The 23,394-nt window shown below is 41.0% G+C and overlaps 1 protein-coding gene across 10 annotated transcripts in view; it reads left to right on the top strand.

The window, feature by feature from the left end:
* FAM102B (family with sequence similarity 102 member B) overlaps positions 1 to 23,394 on the top strand; it is a 41,234-nt gene that overhangs the window by 5,359 nt on the left and 12,481 nt on the right. For 5 of the 10 annotated variants that reach the window (XM_038412311.2, XM_038412301.2, XM_043520492.1 and 2 more), the window contains exons 2-5: positions 13,264 to 13,384; positions 15,612 to 15,641; positions 16,269 to 16,421; positions 17,924 to 17,970. In XM_038412311.2, the coding sequence (XP_038268239.1) occupies positions 13,264 to 13,384; positions 15,612 to 15,641; positions 16,269 to 16,421; positions 17,924 to 17,970 (351 nt within the window). Of the gene's footprint in view, positions 1 to 5,798; positions 5,945 to 10,157; positions 10,354 to 13,263; positions 13,385 to 15,611; positions 15,642 to 16,268; positions 16,422 to 17,923; positions 17,971 to 23,394 lie in introns of those variants that run through there. The other 5 variants (XM_038412302.2, XM_038412305.2, XM_043520495.1 and 2 more) reach the window with 4 other exon arrangements.

Raw genomic sequence — 23,394 nt, 5'->3', positions numbered from 1 at the left:
AAATATGTTGCTGCACTTGTAGAGGAAGGTATAGAATTCCTCTGCAATAGTCCTTTTTATGCCAGTTTAGGGAGTGTCAGTGCTATTGGCTCCAGAATGATTTGCTTTATTCCTACAGAGGTGAACTCAACAAATCTTTTCAATAAGAATATAAGAACTACCATACTGGGTCAGACCAATGGCCCACCTAGCTCAGTATCCTGTTTCTGAAAGTGACAAGTACCAATAAAATGAAGGGGTTAGTATGTTCAGAAGACTTTTCAAATTAGCTTAGTCTTTATTTTTTAAATGAGCATTGTCTTTCTATTTGCATTTATTGTTTAATGTAATAAAATGCAAACTGCACTAGTATTTTTTTAAGAATTGGTAATTGTGCTGAAAGTAGTTAACTCTATAGCATTTTAAGATGGTCAGGGAAGCCTGTTAAATGTTTCAAGGAATGATGTACAAAATTTTCCAAATGTGTGATAAATTAACCATATTGTCTCCTATGCAGCTTTTTTTTTTAAGTGTTCACCCAATGTCTGGTAACATAATTGCTTTGGGAGAAACTTAATGGGGTTAGATGCTCCATTCCCAATGACTGGGTGCTTAACTGCCATCTGTGTCTTTGGAAATCTTCCCTTTTAAGAACAGTCTTATTCAGAACTGTAAAACAGCTTTGTAAATGCCTTTCACTTCCTTCCCAACACTTATTTCTTCAAACATGAGATTACAAAAGAGCCAAATATATATCAACATCTTAAGATAGGGTTTTTTAAGATATTACCAGCAGGAGAGCGGCGGAGTGGGGGCAGGGGAAAACTTTTGTAGTGATAATCAAGGTGGGCCATTTCCAGCAGTTGACAAGAATGTCTGAGGAACGGAGGGGGGGGGGAGAAGTGAATAAAGGGGGAAAAGTTTTACTTTGTGTAATGACCCATCCACTCCCAGTCTTTACTCAAGCCTAAGTTAATAGTATCCAGTTTGCAAATTAATTCCAATTCAGCAGTCTCTCCTTGGAGTCTGTTTTTGAAGCTTTTTTTGTTGAAGGATAGCCACTCTTAGGTCTGTAATTGAGTGACCAAAGAGATTGAAGTGTTCTCAGACTGGTTTTTGAATGTTATAATTCTTGACGTCTGATTTGTGTCCATTTATTCTTTTACGTAGAGACTGTCCAGTTTGACCAATGTACATGGCAGAGGGGCATTGCTGGCACATGATGACATATATCACATTGGTAGATGTGCAGGTGAACGAGCCTCTGATAGTGTGGCTGATGTGATTAGGCCCTATGATGGTGTCTCCTGAATAGATATGTGGACACAGTTGGCAGCGGGCTTGGTTGCAAGGATTGGTTCCTGGGTTAGTGGTTCTGTTGTATGGTGTGTGGTTGCTGCTGAATATTTGCTTCAGGTTGTATGTAAGCAAGGACAGGCCTGTCTCAGTTGGAGAACACTTCAATCTCTTTGGTCACTGGATTACAGACCTAAAAGTGGCAATTCTTCAACAAAAAAAACTTTAGAAACAGACTCCAACGAGAGATTGCTGAATTGGAATTAATTTGCAAACTTGATACCATTAATTTAGGCTTGAATAGAGACTGGGAGTGGATGGGTCATTACACAAAGTAAAACTATTTCCCCACGTTTATTCCTCTGTACCCCCACCCCGGATGTTCCTCAGACGTTCTTGTCAACTGCTGGAAATGGCCCACCTTGATTATCACTACAAAAGGTCGTTGTTGTCCCCACCCCACCCCACCCCACCCCCGCTCTCCTGCTGGTAATAGCTCACCTTACCTGATCACTCTCATTACAGTATGGTAACACACATTGTTTCATGTTCTCTGTGTATATTCCACTGAATGCATCCGATGAAGTGAGCTGTAGCTCACGAAAGTTTATGCTCAAATAAACTTGTTAGTCTCTAAGGTGCCACAAGTCCTCCTTTTCTTTCTACAGAATTAGTTATGACCTGTGAACAGTTTTGGGTTAAGTGATTTGCATAGCATCATATAGGAACTCTGTGGCAGAAGCAGGAATAGAATCCAGCTCTCCAGGGCAGCATTCAATTGTTGTAACCACAAGTCATCAATTCTCTTTCTACAGTTGCCTGCCTCCTTGACTATACATCTTCCAATTTCTGCAACAAATGAAACAGGAGTCCTACAGACAACTGTCTTCACTGCATAATCCTGATTTATCTCCAGATTAGGTCCATCCACTGCACTGAATGGAAAAAATAATATGTTATCATGTAATTAAAGATTATCATAATACTTATGCACAAGAGGGCTGGATTAAGATTGCACAGGCCATTTTAATTCTGTCATTTAATAATCTTTTAATGTAGCTTTCTTATGTGCAATTTCCTACGTCTTTAAAAAAGCAAACAAAAAATGTAATCATGTAGCATCATATTGACATCCAGATGGTTCATCAGCAGGGTAGAAAACTTTAATTCCACTGCATGGACCACTTGAGCTAGCAGTCATAGATTATTATATTCTATGTAGGCCAGCAGTAGAGTAGGATGAGAGATGCACTATACCTCCTGGTTTCAGTTATTTGTTGACAACAGTGGAAGGGTGAGACTCAGGGAAACTTGGGTTTTCTCCTCTCCAGGGCCTGGAATAATTCTCTAGTAGGCACAGATTCTTCTGCTAGTTCCTACCATCCTTGACCCCTTCTGCCTCCTCTCCTCCAATTTGTTCCAGTCCTGTCTTTTCCAGTCCCATTCTACTATGGAGGAAGATGTAAGGCAGCCATCCCTAAAAACATTCAGGAAAGGATTGCAGAGTATCTCTAGGAATGTTTCATCATGATCTCTCAGGAGGATACAAAGGACATCCCTATGTACATAAACTGCTCTGGATGCTGCCTTCCCACTTCTCTCCCCATAATCCTACAGATAGCAAATTCTGTTTCTGTTTTTGTACTGCTGTCTCTTGACACCTGTATGAATTTTCTCTGGGGACTCAGTATACCCAAAATTTCTGTGTGGAACACTTGGAGTAAGAACCATTCAAGTCAAACTGTTTTTGTTTTTAAACTATATATGCTAGGATTAGCATATATATATATATATATATATATATATATATATATATAATAAAAAATTTGGCTTGTTTGTTTTGATTATCTTGTTCCTGGAGTGTAATGGAATGTTAGTGGTTCTCTGAAATGGATAGGTGTAATTATCTGAGGGAAATAAATGGTGCTTTTTGAAAATCCCTTATGGTGGGAAACCACATTTTTGTAACCTTTAAACCTTGTAAAATCATCAGTTTAATGATACATATGTGCAATTGATAGGGCACCTTTACTCCATCCTTTTATAACAACTTAAAAGTCTGGCAACTAGAGTTGTCAATTAATCACAGTTAACTCCATTTGCTTGGAGTTGATCGCTTAACTAGATTAAAAAAATTATTAATCTGATTAATCACAGTTTTAATCACACTGTTAAACAATAATAGAATACCACTTTAAATGTATTCAATATTTTTGGATGTTTTTCCACATTTTCAAAGACAGTGTGTATTGATTTTAATTACAACACAGAATACAAAGTGTACAGTACTCACTTTATATTTTTAAATTCACCTCATACAAGTACTGTATGTAGTGCAATCTCTTTATCATGAAAGTGCAACTTAAAAATGTGGATTTTTTTTTTACATGACTTCCCTCAAAAACAAACAAAATGTAAAATTTTAGAGTCTATAAGTCCCCTCAGTCCTACTTCTTGTTCATCCAATCGCTAAGACAAACAAGTTTGTTTACATTTACAGGAGATAGTGCTGACCACTTCTTACTTACAGTGTCACCTGAAAGTGAGAGGAGGCAGTCGAATGGTGCTGGTGTTGCAAGGTGTTTACATGCCAGATAAACTAAACATTCCTATGCCCCTTCATGCTTCAACTTGTAGATGTATATTTTTTACATTGCAAACATTTATAATTAGCCCAGTACCTGGTCGAAGAGGTCTGCGTACAACGGCAGGTTGCTGTTCTCACGGATCTTGGCAAGCAGCGTGACAGAGACCTTTTCGGGGGTTGGACTAGATGACCTTCTGGGGTCCCTTCCAACCCTGATATTCTATGATTTTCTTGGGGAATATGGGGCAGTGCTATGTTGCTAAGTATAGATACAGGCACCTTTGTTGCCATGGCTAAAGTCACAGTAAAATACACATAGTTTTGTTAAGCTCTATGTCAACCGGCCTCGAGTGAGATGAGACAGGAGCACAGTAATCCACTGTTGAATAGCAGAGGGCAAGGGCTGATGATCTAAGCATCCGGGTGCTTGCACCCTAGGTTGAACTGGCCAACTTTCTGAGCAGGTTGTTCCGAGTGCTGACTTCGGCTGCTGTCTTCCTCAAATGGGTGTGATATGTTAATGATCGATCCAGTCACACCGATGTAAACTGGGTTTGGATCATAGGCGTGTGCAGCACATTTCATTAGGGTGTGCGCCCAGGGCGTCCAGCCCCCTGACTGCCCCCCTCAGAACCCCCAACCCCCTGCTCCTTGTCTCCCTCCTGGGACCCTGCCCCTAACTGTCCCCCAGGACCCCCCCACACTGTAACTGCCTCCCTAGGACTCTAGGCCCTACCTGTCCCCTGACTGCCCCGATCCTTATCCACACTCCTGCCCCCAGATAGACCCCTGGGATTCCCACACCTATCCAACCACTCTCTGCTCCCTGACAGGACCCCCAGAACTCCTGACCCATCCAACTCTCCGTGCTCTGTGCCTTCCCCGACAGGCCTCTCCAGAACCTCCGACCCATCCAACCCCCCCTGCTCCTTGTCCCCTGACCGCCCCCTCCAGAGACCCCCCCCATCACCTCCCCACCTCCTCCACCAACTAACCAACCTCCCTGTCCTAACTACCCGCCCCCTAGCCACACCCCTGCCCCCTGAGACTCCCGCGCCCTATCCAAGCCTCCATCCCCTGACTGTCCCATAGACTCTCTCGCCCATATCCAACCAGCCTAGCCCCCTTACCAAACGGCTGCTCAGAACAGAGTCCCCACCAAATCCCACCCTGTCAGGGTTCCCTCCCCACTCTGAACTCTAGGGCACAGATGTGGGGACCCGCATGAAAGACCCCCCTAAGCTTATTCTACCACCTTAGGTTAAAAACTCCCCAGGCACAAATTCTCCCTTGTACCTTGGGTTTAAGTAATGCTGCCACCATCACGTGATTTTAACAAAGAACCAGGGAAAAAGACCACTTGGAGTTCCTCTTCCCCCAGCAATCCCGCTAAGCCCTTACACTCGCTTTCCTGGGGAGGCTTGAGAATAATATCCTAACCAATTGGTTACAAACTGATCAAAGATCCAAAGCCCTGTATCTTGGAACAATGGAAAAATCAGTCAGGTTCTTAAAAGAAGGATTTTATTTAAAGAAAAGGTAAAAGAATCACCTCTGTAAAATCAGGATGGTAAATACTTTACAGGATAATCAGATTCAAAACACAGAGATTCCCCTCTAAGCAAAACTTTAAAGTTACAAAAAACCAGGATAAACCTCCCTCTAGCAAAGGGAAAATTCACAAGTTGAAAACAAAAGGTAATCTAATGCACCTTGCCTTATTTACTTACTCTTTTTGTAATATCAGAGACTTCTACAGGATAGTTTATAGGAGAAGGAGTTTTTTTGACGTGTTGCTTCTCTGCTTTCCCCAGAGAATACATCACAATGCCTTTTTTCCCCTTCCTCCCCTGCAAAGATTTGAAAGCATCTTCTTTCCCCATTGGTCCCTTTGTTCAGGTGCCAACCAGGTTATTTGAGCATCTTAACAGGTAAGGAGGAATTCTAGGTTACCCTTAGCTGTATGGTTATGACACACCCCCTGGTCATCCCCTTGACCAATGACGTGAAGGCATTCACGGGGCAGGTGCAAAGAGTGCCACCCAAGCTGGAGCACAGCGGTGGAAGAGCGCTATAACTGATGTAACTGATACAACCCTAGAGTTCAACAAAGCTCACATGTAGCGCTGGAGAGGCGGCGATTGGCTAGGTGGGCCCGGGCAGGCGGGGGGCCAAGAGGGGTCACGGTAGCAGCGTGGGGTTCACTGTGTGACACAATTACAACAACTTTGTATAGCTGCTGTGGAAGTTTGTACAGCAACAACTATATCCTGCGGGGGCGGGGGAGGAATCCTGTCACCAAGGGTGGCAGGTTTGTAGAAATTTTGGTGGTGTCCAGAATCTGCCACCGCTCAAACTCCACCCCCAACAAACGCCGCTTCCCACCTGCCCAAGGCTCTGGGAGGGAGAGGTCTGGAGTGCAGGCCCTAGGCTGGGGCAAGGGATTGGGGTGCAGGCTCTGGTAGAGAGTTTGGGGATGGGAGGGGGTGCAGAGGTGAGGACTGTGGGGTGTTGTTGCAGATGAGGTGTAGGAGGGGCTCAGGGTGAGAAGGGATATAGGGGTGAGGGCTCTGGGAATGAGGGGCTTGGGGTGTGGGAGGGGCTCAGGGTGAGAGTAGGGGTGTAGGAAGTGAGGGCTCTAGGAATGAGGGGTTTGTGGTGTCGGAGGGGCTCAGGGCAAGAGTAGGAATGTGGGGGTGAGGGCTCTGTCTGGGGCTGGGGAGTTTGGGGTGTTAGGCTCAGGGCTAAGGCAGAGGGTTGGAGTGCACAGGGATGAGGGCTCTGGCTGGGACTGGGGATAAGGTGTTCAGGGGGGCTCAGGGCTAGGGTTGAGGGGGTGGTGAGGGGGTGAAAGCTCTGGCTGGGGGTGTGGGCTCTGAGGTGGGGCAGGGCTGGGGATGAGTTTAGGGTGCAGGCAAGCTGCTTTGGGACAGGGGCCAGAGAGGAGGACTCCCCAAAGCCCTTTCCCTGCCGGCAGCAGCGAGCTCTAGGGGAGGAGCCCCCCTTTCTCGCCCCCCCCAGCAGCACACTCACCCCCACCACTGTCACTGCATGTGATCTTAGGGCCCTTCTCAGGTCCAGGAATCTCCCTCACTTCCCCCGTGGTGGATGCTGGGGGGTGCTGTGTCCGCCTCCTCCTCTGCTGTTGCCCCTGACTGTAGCCTCACTGCGGGTGAGAGATGGGGCTGCCTCCTTGTCCAGCATGGGGCAGGAGCGGTGACTGCGGGTGGGGGGGGCCCCGTGTGCTGGTGGAGGGTCCCGCCAGAAAAGGGAAGGGTCTGAGGTGGAAGGACAGGCCCTGGCAGTCAGTGTGCCCTGGCAGTGGAGATGATGGGTACTAGGACCCTGTGGCAGCAGTTGCTGCAGGGAGGCAGCATGGAGCTGCAGGGAAGAGGCAGGGACACTCTGCTCCAGGGCCCGGGGAGGTGTGTGGGGGTAGCAAGAGGGGCCTGGGGGAGCCCCGGAGGGGGCGGCAGGTGGGGACACCTGGCCCCAAATATTGGTGGAGCTGGGCCCCTGGGCCGCCTCCACTCACCCCACGCCGCTGGAGCCAGCAGTGCAGCAGCAATGTAAACACGGCTCTGCTGCCATCGCTGCCTGCAACTGCTGCAGCCTCCTCCCCCCACCCTCCCGAGCCTCCAGTGGGCGAGGAGAAGGAGCAGCCTTCCCAGCTGGAGCTCAGGGCATTAGGGTATACCTGGGCACACTCCGTGCACATGCCTATGGTTCGGATCATGCTGCAGGCATTGACCATTGAGGAAAACATTCAACTCATGGCTTGTGCTTGCATTATGCAGATGGAATACCATTATGTAGTAATGGTCTTAGAAAATTCGGCTGCAGGCACCATTGACTACAATAGTCTGCCAGGAGCTTCATATCTTCATTCAAGGCCTTGTCAATTTCTGAGAAGGACTGTGCTTGGTAGCTGCAGCAGATGTCATGGCATAGATAAACTTGCGCGAGAGTGTAGCTGGCAAGTGGTTGATGTACACATTGAACAGTATGAGGAAAGCCATTGATCTGACACTTCCAAGAGCTACAGCAGTTGCCCATGTGTATTCTAAACTGCCTGTTTTAGAGAAAGAGCTCTATTATTTCAACCGCCCAAAGTGGGGCAACTCAACAGAATTTAAATAAAAGCCCTCTGTGCCAAACTGTGTCATAGACTGTGGTCAAATCTAAGAAGATAGCTTCTATCTTTAGATTTTCTTGAAAACCGTTTTTGATAAAGATGGTTGAGGCCAGGACTTTATCACAGGTGCTGCATCCTTTCCTAGCCTGCTCAACTTGGAAGACATTGTTCAAATCCGGAGCGATTTGTTGGCAGATCAAATGCTCAAACACCTTGAAACACAGCAAGGATATTAGGCGGTAACTCGACATGTTGTCGGGGTCCTTTCTCGGCTTAAGAATGGCAATAATCTTTGCTTGACACCAAGTGCATGGTAACTTCTTCTCATTGATGTCCCATATGTACAAGTTAGTAAGTCACTGTGACCTCAAGGTGCTTGAGGAATTCTGGCAAGATGTTATCATAGCCCACCCCTGTGCCTAGCTTGATGGAGTTAAGGGCCTTGTCTAGCTCGTCGACCATGAATGGCTCTGGTTAACTTCTACCCACATTCTGATGTTGGCTCCATTCATCATATACTTTGCATTTGAGTCGCTTCTCCAGTGGGACCTTTGCTTCCCTCATAAGGTGACTTGCAACCTGACTGGACTTAACCAGAGGGCGATTTTGACCTGGAGGTTATTGAGCAGTGCCAAGCTGCTGGAATAGGTGAAGTCAAGCTTCTCAGTAGAGTCCTTCCGGAGACTCAATCAGGCGGTCAGTGATATCCTGGTCGCCAGATAATTCGAATGTTCTGAGCAAGGCTTTGCGTTCAGCATTCAGACAAGGAATGTAAATTGGATGACAGTCCCACGGTATGGCTAAGCATGTGGCTTTATAAATGGCTCCTTGAAATCAATGGTAGGCTTCATCGACTGGGAGACAATGTGACGGAATGGTAACCATACTACATTCCAGTGCGTCACAGAACTTTTCTCAGTCTGCCTTGCAGAAATTCCACTAATGCTTGATTGAGTTTCAAATGATGTGTAGCTGGAGCCATGGGTGGCTGGTGACCAGGCTGTTGGGGGAGACTAGCCTATTGCCCCTCCCCCTCATCTTCTGCTCCCCTCCCCTGCAGGAGTCAAGAGCACCCCCACCGCGGCCCCCAGTCCCAGTGCTGGGTGGCTGGGGGGCGAGGACCCAGCACCAGCCACCCTGAGTTCCTGCGGGAGGTAGACTGTCTAGCCCCAACCAGCCTGGGCCAGCCAGGGCAGAGCATAGGGAACTGCAGGAGGGGGGCCTGGCCTGGGGGCAGAGCATGGGTGGGGCCACACTAGGCTGTTTGGTAGGCACCCATTGCTGGAGCCCAATATGAATAAGCGATGGTCTATGCTGGCTATGAGGAAAGTTATCAAGTACTATACAGTTCACTGATTGTGAACGGCCGCCTAGCGAACTGACCGAGCAAAGATCGGGTGAGTACTTTTTTGACCATCTAGCAGAAAGAAATGCATTGTGTTGTTTTGCATTGTAAATCAACACAAAGTTGTTGTTAGTAGCTCAATCCATCAACTGTTCACCATCATCATCCAAATCAGTGTACCCCCCACCTCAGAATGGGGGCTGTTAAAAATCACCAAGCAAGATTGCACCTATCTCTCTCACCAACTGAAGTTGGTCAAATAGAGAAGGTGGGTCAGGTAATATTTTAATCTCATATCATTGGACCAAAATGGCTACAACAATACTGCAAACGAATTATTGGTGCTAACTTAAAACAGCCTGTCAAAGTTCTTGTTTTATCTAAATGGCTTTCACTTTTTGTAACTTGGGTATGTGAAAGAAAGAGAAGTAAACTTGTCTAGAAGAGAAAAATTTACTCCGACTATACAATTAAAAAGAAAAGAACACATTTAATTATTCATTTACTTATCTTAATAGTAACTACATCAGTACAAATGTAAAAAGCATCTGTGTGTAGCACAGAAATGTATAAAAGCCATAAATAACTTTTTAAACTCCATAACCACCTTCCCTTCCCATGAAACAAACCAGCCCAAGAATTTTTAATAGTAGAAGTCTTAACAATGGACTGTGGTGACACTGCACTTATAATTAGTTAATTCTGTTTTCATGAGCTAGTTTTAATTTTCTTTTAATGCTTTCAAATTACTTTCATGTAAAAAGCATCTGATGACCCATTTTACTGACTGACATGTTTTGCTGTTTTTTCCATAGTATCCAGCCTTGGCAAGTTCAATTCAAATTGCTCTTTAGGTGTTAAAATCAAACTTTTGTTGGGAACTTTTATAGGAAGTTACTGGCTGTTCATACAGATGATAAATATAAATCAGGTCCTGCTGAAACTCAAGGGATCTTACATAAAATAGAACTTGAAGCTGTATTCAATAAAAGGCTTACTAATTTCTATTAGGTAAGCAATACTTTTCTAAGTCTTTGTAGGTCAACTGTAAGTAGAGCTTTCATGTTTCAGATAATACAAAGTTACTGTATTTCTGTTTTGTTTTGAGGCTGGATTGCTTAGCAGAGCTTTGATGCATCACTACAATGTTTTTGCACAACAGTGGAAGAAAATTTAAGTAGCAAGATAAGAGGAGCTGTTAACACAGATAAAGTCTTATTTGTTTTTTCAAAAACTAAACTATTTAAATAGCTTTAAATAACATAAGATGAACATTAACAAGATAGAACAGGAGTACTTGTGGCACCTTTGAGACTAACAAATTTATTAGAGCATAAGCTTTTGTGGCCTACAGCCCACTTCATCATCGGCTGCATAGAATGGAACATATAGAAGAAGATATATATATACACACACAGACAGACAGAGGAAGTTGCCATACAAACTGTAAGAGGCTAATTAATTAAGATGAGCTATTATCAGCAGGAGGAAAAAAAACTTTTGTAGTGATAATCAAGATGGCCCAATTAGACAGTTGACAAGAAGGTGTGAGGATACTTAACATGGGGAAATAGATTCAATATGTGTAATGACCCAGCCACTCCTACTACAGGACAGGCCCAACAAAGAAAATAACAGAACACCACCAGCTGTCACCTTCAGCCCCCAACTAAAAACTTTCCAGTGCATCATCAAAGATCTACAACCTATCCTGAAAAATGATCCCTCACTCTCAGAGATCTTGGGAGACAGATCAGTCCTCGCTTACAGACAGCCCCCCAATCTGAAGCAAATACTCTCTAGCAACCACACAACAAAAACACTAACCCAGGAACCTATCCTTGCAACAAAGCCCGATCCCAACTCTGTCCACATATTTATTCAAGTGACACCATCATAGGACCTAATCACATTAGCCACGCCATCAGGGGCTCGTTCACCTGCACATCTACCAATGTGATATATGCCATCATGTGCCAGCAATGTCCCTCTGCCATGTACATTGGCCAAACCAGACAGTCTCTACGCAAAAGAATAAATGGACACAAATCTGACATCAGGAATCATAACATTCAAAAACCGGTAGGAGAACACTTCAGCCTCTCTGACCACTCAATAAAAGACTTAAGGATGGCAATTCTGCAACAGAGAAGCTTCAAAAACAAACTCCAGCGAGAAACTGCTGAGCTTGAATTAATATGCAAACTAGATACCATTAACTTGTGTTTGAATAGAGACTGGGTGTGGCTGGGTCATTACACATATTGAGTCTATTTCCCCACGTTAAGTATCCTCACACCTTGTCAACTGTCTAAATGGGCCATCTTGATTATCATTACAAAAGTTTTTTTTCTCCTGCTGATAATAGCTCATCTTAATTAATTAGCCTCTTACAGTTTGTGTGGCAACTTCCACTTTGTGTGTGTATGTGTGTTCTTACTATATGTTCCATTCTATGCATCCGACGATGTGGGCTGTAGCCCATGAAAGCTTATGCTCTAATAAATTTGTTAGTCTCTAAGGTGCCACAAGTACTCCTGTTCTTTTTGCAGATACAGACTAACACGGCTGCTACTCTGAAACCTGTTGTTAACAAGATATTTCAACACAAGGGCCCTAGATTTATCCCCCTCTTCTCTTTGTGATTAGGAATAGGTGACTTGATTGAACAAATGGTCACTAAGGTAATCAGTGCCATGCCTCTTGACTTTTTGTTTTTAATAGAAATATTAAAATAAATGACCGTCTCTTATGCTACAATATTGATTTTGTTCTTTTCTTTATGACTTCATCCATATGCTCATTACTATTTAGAGAGAAATGTGTAAATTCCCTTTAACATAAATTAAAGAGTTCAGTATCAGTCTGCCACTTCTAGTGACCAGGAAAACTCTCCTAAAGGATGAGCTAGAAAGACTGCATCCTTCCTATTCACTCAGACATGAAATCCCTGGTATTGCACCTAGACGGAAAGCTCATGATTGTAATTCTCTGTTTTGGTAAGAAGGAACTATATTTTCCCCTGGCCATGTCAGGAATGATTCACACGGGCAGGAGAGTGTAGGGAAGCTTCTGCTTCCACTTCCTATGCTGTATTTATCTTGAGGTTAAATGGAGGAAACTTCAACTGTCATATTTCAAATAGTCTTTAAAAACAAAATCAAATAACACTTAAAAAAAAAAAAAGCAAAAAACATACGTAAATGTGTAAGAGTCTCAGGTGTCATCAGAGCTCCATTTGCTAACTTCTCAGTTTTGTCAAATGGAAGGAGTTGTTTTTAGAGGCCACCAGTCATGTTAGAGCCCCTCAGTGGAATGGCAGGGATGTTACATGTCAGGATAAATGAGTCTTGCACAAAACTGTGTGGGGAAGCTTGTACAATTCTGCCTTGTGTTATGCCTAACTTAAGCTAGTTGGCTTTAGCTCTTCACTTTTAGGCACAGTAAATGAACTAATTTAAATAAAATCCTTTCCCTTACTGTTGACCTAACAATTAGTTCAGTCATCTTTCTTCTTAGTGTCAAGTCTGTATACCCTTGCATGGTTGAGATGCAGCTTATCTATTTCATTTTGTTTTTCTATGAAAATGAACTTAGTTGTCAATTTTTTTTTCCACCCAGCATGTTGCACTGTGCCTATCACAAGAGCTGTACTAAACACTGGAAGTATTGAACATGGTTAGACTCCTTTTTTAAAAAAAGGAAAAAGAAGTTTGTTTAATTTTTCATCACATAAAGACATTTTAAAAAGATTTTGATAAGTGATTGAGTTGAAGTGGCACAAGCATGAATGTTTACTCCAATTTGTCCAGTGGTCTTTTGTGGTTTTGACTGCATATGTAGTTTTTTAGATGTTTGTTTATAATGGCTCTGTCTCCTTTTTTTTTTTTTTTTTCTTTCTTCCCCGCCTCCTTTTTGCAGGGAGGTAGTGCAGGCTAACTCTGTTCACTGGAAGAAGAAGTTCTTATTTATGTGTAAAATGAGTGCCAGTGCCACTACAGGCATTCTGGATTCTTGCATCTGCAGAGTATCTGTACGGAAGGTAAAAACAGCATTTTTCCTCTTCTAGACCATAATTTTTTTCCCCACAGTAGCTCTCATCATTTGCTACTATCCTCTGTATTTTTATAGGGCTAGCAGACATCATAAAATGAATTGTAGCTGTAGCCACGTAAAATACTCATTATTAGTAAACATAGTTTTGTCATCTGACCATTGCTTACTTAACTCTAATTCACATATTGTAATTTGAGGGAGCTGTAACATAACATAACTATTTATGTTATCATAACATAACTTATGCTAGCTAAACGGCATAACAGCCAGCTATGATTTAATTTTAAAATTAGTTCTGAACTAAGAACCACCTCCAGTGTGCAAGATCTTCCCTCCCTCCTGGTGATCTCTCTTGACTTCCTGATGGGGTCCCTGGGTAGCCCTGAGAAGAAGTTGGGAGAAGCACACAAGCACACTCTCTTTTTAAGTGGTTTTGCTGGTTCACAACTTAAGCAGCATAAGTACATTGCTACTTTCATGTTATGATTTTTCAAGTATGATGTTAATATATGAAGCTCAGAATTTGTATGATTTCAAACGGAACATTCATAGTGTTTTATATAAGTACTGGTATTTTCAGATAACTTTCTTTTAATAATTTATGTTGTAACATAACCAAGGTAGGTCAGTGCAGGTGCAGTTTCAGTATAGTTACAGAAGGATTAAACTCTCTCACATTATAAAACTTATCTTCAATTATATTAAGGTACTAAATGTAGCAGAAATTTTTAAGAGCCTGCAGATTGAATGTGTTCAGTTGTTCCTCTGGCAGTTGTAACAAGGTGACTGCGTCTTTCTACTCTGCCACAAACAGATCTTCTCTACTGCTGTGGGAATTCAGAGTCTTTTGAAAAGATTAGAATGAGGAAACAGTAATGCCTTCACTTTTAAACAAGAACTCAAGGACAAATAGCAGAAATATATTTAAACTGCTTATTCTTTCATCCAATAACAGCTGGCTTCACTTCCTGGGAAACGCCCAACTCTTCCTGGTCAGTGACTGATGCAGTGCATAGAAGTCCAGAGCAAGAAGCAGCAAGCTTAGGGTATGTGTACACTGGAGCTGGGAAATTGCCTCCCAGCTGGGGTAGACAGACTTGTGTTAGCAGGGCTGAAGGCACTATGCTAAAAATAGCTGTGTGGACATTATGGCTCCAGTATAGACACAGGCTAGCTTCCTGAGCTCAAGTCTAGTGGCTCAGATGGGCTTGAGCTTGGGTGATTAGCCTGAGTCTCTGCCAGAATCACAGCATCCACACAGCAATTTTTAGCATGCTAGCTCAAGTCCCGCTACTACAAGTCTGTCTACCTGAGCTGGGAAACTCATTCACAGCTGTAGTGCAGACATACCGTTAGAGGCCCTGAACTTGTGCCATGTACTGGCTTGATTTTCCTTTTCTCCAGAAGGGCAACTCCTGCACTTCTTACCCCAGCAGCAGAAACAAACTGGTGCTGTAGCACTGAACTGTTGTCTGTCTCTCCTGAGGTGACTTTGTGAAGGCAGCAGGGATTTTTTTGTTTTGTTTTGGGAGCCTTCCAGCTGTATGCATTAGAAAATAAATTGGATGACTTTTGTATTTTTATTTAATTACCAGCTGGTTCCTCAACATTCAGGGGTAGGTGTTAAGCATTTTTGAAAAAAACAAAACAAAAAAAACCCACAGATTTCTGTTTCACAAACCAGGGTATGTAGTTGATGGGCCCCACAGTGATGGGGGTTATGCACACCCCTTCACCATTTGGATGGGGAGAAGTTAAGCTTCTTCAGTTTACTTCTCCCCTCCCCTCCCCTCCTGGTGATCTCTCTTGGCTTCCTGGTGAGGTCGCTGGGCAGCACTGAGAAGAAGCTGGGAGAAGCACACAAGGGCTGTTCCTGTTACAATTAGCAATACAACAGACTAATACTATGGCAATATTGTGTTCAGATATTTCTTAAAATGTTGGGTTCCTTCAAAAAGGCAATACAGATGCTCCCCGACTTACGCAATCATTCTGTTCCGGAATGCCTTGCGTAACTCAAGTTTTGCGTAAGTTGGAAATGTATACCTGACCATTACACGCAAAAAAACCCGCAAACCCTCCTATTTCTAGCTTATGGAGCTTTTTCTGTACGTGCTGATTTGCATAAGTCGGGTCTTGCATAACCTAGGGAGCGTCTGTATTTTAAATTTTTATGACTTTTTTAGTTACTAGTGTGGTGTTTCTTTTTGCAGGAGTTAAAAGGTGGAAAGGCATACGCAAAGGTAAATGGACATGATCTATTCCATAAACTGACACTTCCTTCTTGTTGTCTTATGCTCTTTATATAATTTATCTTAATAATAGGCTAGAATACCTATCGTTCTAATACCCAAAATAATCTTCCAGCTCATCTATTTTGTAGAGGTACTGATATTTGAGCGGTAGCTTGGACATACTTATTTTGTATAGTTCTGTCCCCCCCACACCTCCACCTCTTTTGGAGTTTGCTTTTCTTTGCCTCTCAAGAATGATGGAAGTCTTTTTACTTCTATATTTTTTGTGTGTATGGGATTTTAAATATTTAGAAAGCCTTCCTAGGGTTTTTTTAGGTGAAAGTTGAAACTAAGAGTACAGCTGAGCAGCATTTGGCATTTAATCATATTAAACAGTATCAATTCTAACAATATTTACAAGGTTTCGTAGACCTGATTTTTTTTGTTTGTTTTTGTTTTCTAATGTAACTTCCTTCTTTTTTTTTTTTTTTTTTTTTTGAGTCCATCCCGTCTGCATGAGGCAATCCTTCTCATTCAAGTGTGATTAAAGGCTAATAACTAGTACTAATTATTGTGCATACAGTAAGTGGCCTTGGATTATATTATGATATCTAACTCTTCATTCTCTCTTAATAGCTAGGCTTTGCAGACCTAAACCTTGCAGAGTTTGCTGGATCGGGAAATACCACTCGTCGCTGTTTATTGGAAGGTTATGATACCAAAAATACCAGACAGGATAATTCCATTCTCAAAGTAATTCATGTTTGTTTTCCCATCATACTATTTGAGGTAAAAGTGTATTTCTATTAACTGCATAAGGGAAAAACAGGAATTAATATGTTGTGGAACTGAAAACCACAAACATTACAGCCAAGCGTTTAACAAGGTTTAAAATATATTTGCTGTTGCTGAACATCCTCTCTGTCAGTAATCACTCTTACTGAAGGAAGACTGGACGTGTAAGTAATATAATGCAGTGAAAATCTCTGCCTTATTTTTGAGAACCAAGCGACATCCATACAAGCAACAAATTGGTGGATTATTTTTGCCAGTTTTGGAACTCTGATTAGTAAAATATATAGGAGAACTATTTTTAAGTATTCAATTAATTTTAGTTTCCTTTTCCAATAGGAATTGGGCAATGCAAAGTAAATTCAATATAAGAAGACAATCAAAGAGTCTAGCGTAGACATAGTTTATATAAATACTGTAACAGTTATATGTTCTTGTAACTATGCTGTTAGTTCTTTTCAGGGTAGTTTTCTTTAGTTGGCTTGCCTAATTCTGTAAAGAATGGGCCAGCTTTAACATTCAGTCATGGATTGTGGTGGATTCCACTCACTCTCTAACCAGTGCCAAAGAATTTGTGGAAATGTTTGAAATCTTGAACCCCTCAGAGTGATCTAGAACCACCATCCTTTTCTGTTCTAATCCATTTGGATCAGTAGAATTTGGGACAGCTTTGTGTAATTTGATTAAATTGTGATGTTGGGGCACTGGGATTGATCAGTCACACAGGTAACTATACAGTTTAGGTCTTCAGTTTTCACTTGTTTGAGACAGTCGTAGGCTTCTCCAGAACATGTTTCTTTATTCCAGAAAACATTCATGAAAACATGGTGTCAACTTTTTGGTCAAATGAGTCCTGACTCTCCGTGTTTATGGATGTTTGATGTCATTATTTGCCTTTGTGGTTGCCTTCACCTGTGACTTTCCCATTGAGGGCAGCACAACCACTTTTGTCTCTTGACAATTTAATAAGCAACTCTTGATAAATGATGATTCGGTGGAGTGAAGTGCCTGCTGCTGGTGTATGTACAAATGGAATTCCTTGTACATCCACATTGCTGATCTAGGGGGACAGATGAGATCTCCTACAATCCTTCTCTTTCTTGAACCCACTACTGTTGATACTTTTTAATGTATTGTCTAGTGTCCTTTTATAGAATCCTAAGGTAGAAATGAGATAATGTAATTGATTTCAAACACTAGTTTGTAGCTTTTGCTTTGTTTAAAAAGCGCCATGTAAGATTTATAGTGGTTTAACTCTCTTCTGTACCAGTATTATTTTGGACGCAATTAGTTTTCTTTACAGAACCATGTGGACATTGTGTGTGTGTGAGAGAGAGAGAGAGAGAGAGAGAACACACACACACATTTTCAATTTAAATGCAGATTTGGTAGTGAGTATTACTTATTGACACACCATATAACATCACAGACCAATTCCTTTGCTGACTTACGGTGTTTTCTTTGTTTTGCTCATGTGTCTTGTTTTTCCTGATTTGTAGGTATTGATCAGCATGCAGCTAATGTCCGGAGACCCATGTTTTAAAACGTAAGTTTATGAACGCTCTGGGGTCTTGAATTTCAGTTGTAATTTAGTGGCTCAACTCTTGTTTAAAGTTGTGCATGCACAAATCTTTATCTTCAAAGTGACAATATTAAAGAAACATGAAAAATTTAAATGGACGATGAATATTGACTAACAGAATATAAATACTGGTAGTTGAGTGGCAGTTTTTTCATTGCCTTGAAATACTTTATTATTCTCTACTTGAATATTGTATCGAATTTTAAAGGTGTAACAGTATAGAAATTCAGAAAAACACTTGAGGCAAATACTGTTCTCTGCATAAAGCCTATGTATACTTGCTTGGTGGAGAGGAACTCTATTGATGCCTACGTTTAGAAAACGTATTACTACATCTTTCAGTAACTAAACCTTATAGGTTTATAAATGATTTCTTTAAAATTCAAAAGTTTGTGTGGTCTGACCTGTATAAGAAAGATTTGTTACCAAGGACATTGTGTAAGATAGCAAAAAATGTCATGCTTTCTTTGGGAAGGGAGGTGATAGTGAGGAAAATACACTGCTTTGTTACAAGGATTTTGTGGCCTCGTGTTTGATTTGTAGCTAAGGGAATATAATGGCTCTACTTCACTGTGTGTTTACTTCTGCAGCTAACCACATAGCAGAAAATCATGTGCTGCACCTTAGGGAAAAATGTAATTATGAGTAAGATAAATTTTGCCTTCTTTCCTTTTTATTCTGAGTCATACAAGCTTGGCAGGTGGCCTAACTGTAAAAGTGCAATTGGGAAAATTCCTGTTTCTAGCAAAGCCACAGTTTGCAAAACACAATTTAAATAAGCTGGTAAGTAGGAATGGAGATACTATGCAGCGTTACCACCATAAATCATATTAGTAGGACTCTGGAGGTTAGTTTTTTATTTTTAAAATGTGCTTTTTTGAGACCATTTTCATTAACATTAAATGGAAAAGCTTTTAAATATTAGATACATCGTTGTAAGACATACCATATTACCAGAACAGCACAAAACCTAATGCTACCTTTCTGGCCTGTAAAGATGTACAAAGCACTTTCAGTCTCTTAAAAATGACAAGCTATCTTCAATTCTAGTTCCAAATGGATTTTTGAAATTTGTGGCAAGATTCTCTAATTGCACTTAAAAGCTATTAATTAGGCTACGTTTTGGGTATTTTTAGTAAAAGTCATGGACAGGTCACAGGCAACAAACAAAAAGTCACAGGTCCATGACCTGTCCATGACTTTTACTAAAAATACCTGTGACTAAATCTTACCTGCTGGAAAGGGGACGTTCCTGAAGACTGCTGCTGGGGGCGAGGCAGCCTGGGACAATGCTTCTGCTGGGCGGGGCGGGGAGGCGGCCCAGTGCCCCTGCAGCTGGTCCGGGAGGAGGGCGGCCTGGGGCAGCACCGGGGACAAGGTGCCTGGGGCTGCCAGAGGAGTGGCAGGTGTGGCTGGCCCCGGGGCTTCCCCTACTGCTGGGGTGGTTCTGGAGTCAGCCGCACTAGCACTGCAAAATTTATGGATTATACAGAAAGTCATGGAAGCCATGACTTCCATGACCTCCATGAATGATTCACAGCCTTAGCTATTAAACACTTATTCAACCAGATCTTCAGGCTTATGTTTAAACCATTCAAGTAATTTGAACTTTATTTGTACTGAGGTTTTTATTCAATCCGGGCTACAGTTCAAATGAAATTACATCCTGTAAGTGCAAGGTTCTAGATACGACTTTTAGTTTAAATTTGAACATGGTTTTGGGAAGTTAATGTTTGATTACATGTACATCTCTTAAAATATTTTGTTGTCAAAAAGTGAAAGCAACTGCAAATCAAAAGGATTTACATGTTTAAAATCATGACCCTTGAGCCAATTTAACAATTGTCCAAAATAAAGAGCTGCTGTTTAGGGATAGGCGGGAGAAACACTAATCCTTCGAAGTTCATATAAAGAAGTATCTTTCCTTCCCTCCCATAATGGTCTGCTGTCTGCTGCTTTCTTTTAACACTCAATATAAAATTATACACTTGCCTTCATTTAAAAAAAAAGACAGTATTTTGAACTGGTAAGACTTTTGGATGTCATGTACACATTTGTAACTTCAAAATAGGTGAACTAGATGTTAGGATGATTTATAAATCCCCTCCTCTCTGAACTGAAATCTTAGATTGCCAATTTTAGGCTCAACCACTGTTTACACGCCAAGTATAAATCCAGGATAATGGGCACTTAATGGGGGAAGAGAAAGACAGATAGTCTTAACTAACCTAGTTAAGGATGGGGTGTGATTATGTAACATGATATGTTTTTATTAACAGTATACAACAGTAGATTGTACTGAGCACCAACTCAAAATATTGTATAGAATTCTTCCGTTTATATTGTTGGCTACTATCTTTTTAGTTCTTTCAAACAATATCCAATGGGACAAGATAGAAAAACCGTAGGTGACACTCAAAGATTAAAAACTAGTCTAGAATAAAGAAAATGATAGTAATCTGAAAAAATTGCTGTCTTTCTTCTTATTTTGTCAGTGTGTCTCAGATGTCGTCTTCTTGAAGATTTCTAATCTTATTTTCCTACTTTCTGAGCCTTAATCTGGATCAAGATTCAGTCCCCTTGTGAATAAAGTAGGGCTGTCGATTAATCGCAGTTAACTCACGCGATTAACTAAAAAAAATTAACTGTGATTAAAAAAAATTAATCGCTCTGTTAAACAATAGAATACCAATTGAAACTTATTAAATATTTTTGAATGTTTTTCTACATTTTCAAATATATTGATTTCGGTTATAACACAGAATACAAAGTGCACAGTGCTCACTTTATATTATTATTATTACAAATATTTGCACTATAAAAATGATAAACAAAAGAAACAGTATTTTTCAATTCACCTCATACAAGTACTGTAGTGCAATCTCTTTATCATGAAAGTGTAACTTACAAATGTAGATTTTTTGTTTGTTTGTTTTTGTTTTTGAGTGTGGTTACGTAACAATGTAAAACTTTAGGGCCTAGAAGTCCACTTGGTCTTACTACTTGTTCAGACAATTGCTAAGACAAACAAGTTTGTTTACATTTACAGGAGATATACTGCTGACTGCTTCTTATTAACAATGTCACCTGAAAGTGAGAACAGGCGTTCGAATAGCACTTTTGTAGCTGGTGTTTTAGGATATTTACATGCCAGATATGCTAAACATTCATATGCCCCTTCATGCTTCGGCCACTATTCCAGAGGATATGCTTCCATGCTGATGATGCATTAATTAAATTTGTGACTGAACTCCTTGGGGGAGAATTATATGTCTCCTGTTCTGTTTCACCCACATTCTGCCATATATTTCATGTCATAGCAGTCTCGGATGATGACCCAGTATATGTTCGTTTTAAGAACACTTTCACAGCAGATATGAGAAAACGCAAAGAAGTTACCAATCTGAGATTTCTTAGAATAGATACAGCACTTGACCCAAGGTTTAAGAATCTGAAGTGCCTTTCAAAATCTGAGAGGAACAAGGTGTGGAGCATGCTTTCAGATGTCCTAAAAGAGCAACACTCTGATGCGGAAACTACAGAACCCGAACCACCAAAAAAGAAAATCAACCTTCTGCATCTGACTCAGATGATGAAAATGAACATGCGTCGGTTTGCTCTGCTTTGGATTGTTATTGAGTAGAACCAGTCATCAGTATGGATGTATGTCTTCTGGAATGGTGGTTTAAGCATGAAGGGACATATTAATCTTTAGCGCATCTGGCACGTAAATATCTTTCGATGCCAGCTACAACAGTGCCATGCAAATACCTGTTCTCACTTTCAGGTGACATTGTAAATAAGACGTGTGGACAGCATTATCTCCTGCAAATTGTAACCGAACTTGTTTGTCTGAGCGATTGGCTGAAGTAGGACTGAGTGGACTTGTAGGTTCTAAAGTTTTACATTGTTTTATTTTTGAATGCAGTTATTTTTTGTAAATAATTCTACATCTGTAAGTTCAACTTCCATGATAAACAGATTATTAGGTGAATTGAAATATACTATTTTATTTTGTTTTTTCACAGTGCAAATATTTATAATAAAAAAATGTAAAATGAACATTGTACACTTTTTATTCCGTGTTGTAATTTAAATCAATATATTTGAAAATGTAGAAAACAACCAAAAAGATTTAAATAAATGGTATTTTATTATTGTTTAACTGTGCGATTAATCATGCAATTAATTTTTTTAGTCATTTGACAGCCCTAGTTTATTTGTTGTGTAGCATATAAAATGAACTAATAAAAATTTAAGTATTAAAATAAAATATACTGGGAGAAATTCTGGTCTGGATTCTAAAAGATGCAGCACAGTATTCTCAGCCTAATATGAGGTGTGGAGTTGATGTGGCTTTAAGGCTACCATTTGCACCCTCCAGATTCTGGGTTGCTCTCCAAGGTTCAAAGCAGACTCTGATGTAATGTAGATAGCAGAAAGGGCTGTTTAAGTTATGGCAACCAGAATCTTTGCAGGGTTACATGCTGTGGCCATATCCCCTACACTAAGGCTTTTGAGGGTGTCCTCAGAGGATGCCCTGCCTGCAATCTTCCTTGGTTCCTACAGTGCAGGAGTTCTCCCCTGTCAGATCCAGGGCTAATAGAGCCACTGTACACTGCTCAGGTCCCTTTTTTAACCTGGTATAAATGGGCCTGAGTGGAAGGATGAGGATTTCACCCACTACATAGTGGTCAGGAGATGAAAATGTATTATCTTAGTTTATTTAGCAGGGCAGAATTTCTTTTACCTCTGTTTATTGCACACTCCTATATTTGCTTATTGGTACATGTCTACATATGTCACTGGCACTGATTGCATTAACCTGATATTACTCAGAGCAGCGATTCCCAACGGGCTACTAAATTCTAGCCTGTTTGCTAATAAAATAATGTATTCCTTTTCTCTGTACACTAGTACATATAAAGTTGAAATCAACATTTAAATTGAGTTTTCTGTTTTTTGCCATAAAAAGTGTATCTGGGATTTATGGATAACTTTTTCTCCAGAAAAAAATTAGTGATCAGGCTCTTTAAAGCCCTGTTATAGGACTACTATAAAGTCTATTTCTGTTCTATAATTGATGTTAGGGGCTTGCAATAAAAGCAAAAAGAATCTCTCGGTTATGTGTTAAAACTTGTATTTTCCTTCATGATGGCTTGACAAAATTATTCAGTCTTGATGTTCTCTTCCAAACTGATGATATAATTCTTTCCTGGAATACGAAACTTTCAAATCAAACCCAGCAAATATTGTAGCTGATTGTGGAGTTTTGTTTTGATTAACTGGCTGTTTTTTCTTAGAAAATTTAATTTTTTTTTCAAATTTTCTAATCAAATGAAAATCAGCTGCTGTCTGGCTGGCTGGCTCTGGGTGTGGAACTGGAAG

This window comes from Dermochelys coriacea, chromosome 8, assembly GCF_009764565.3.
Source record: "Dermochelys coriacea isolate rDerCor1 chromosome 8, rDerCor1.pri.v4, whole genome shotgun sequence".
NCBI classification, from domain to species: domain Eukaryota; kingdom Metazoa; phylum Chordata; order Testudines; family Dermochelyidae; genus Dermochelys; species Dermochelys coriacea.
The sequence above is the reverse complement of the archived record's forward strand: the minus strand, read 5'-3'. Positions and strand labels throughout refer to the sequence as shown.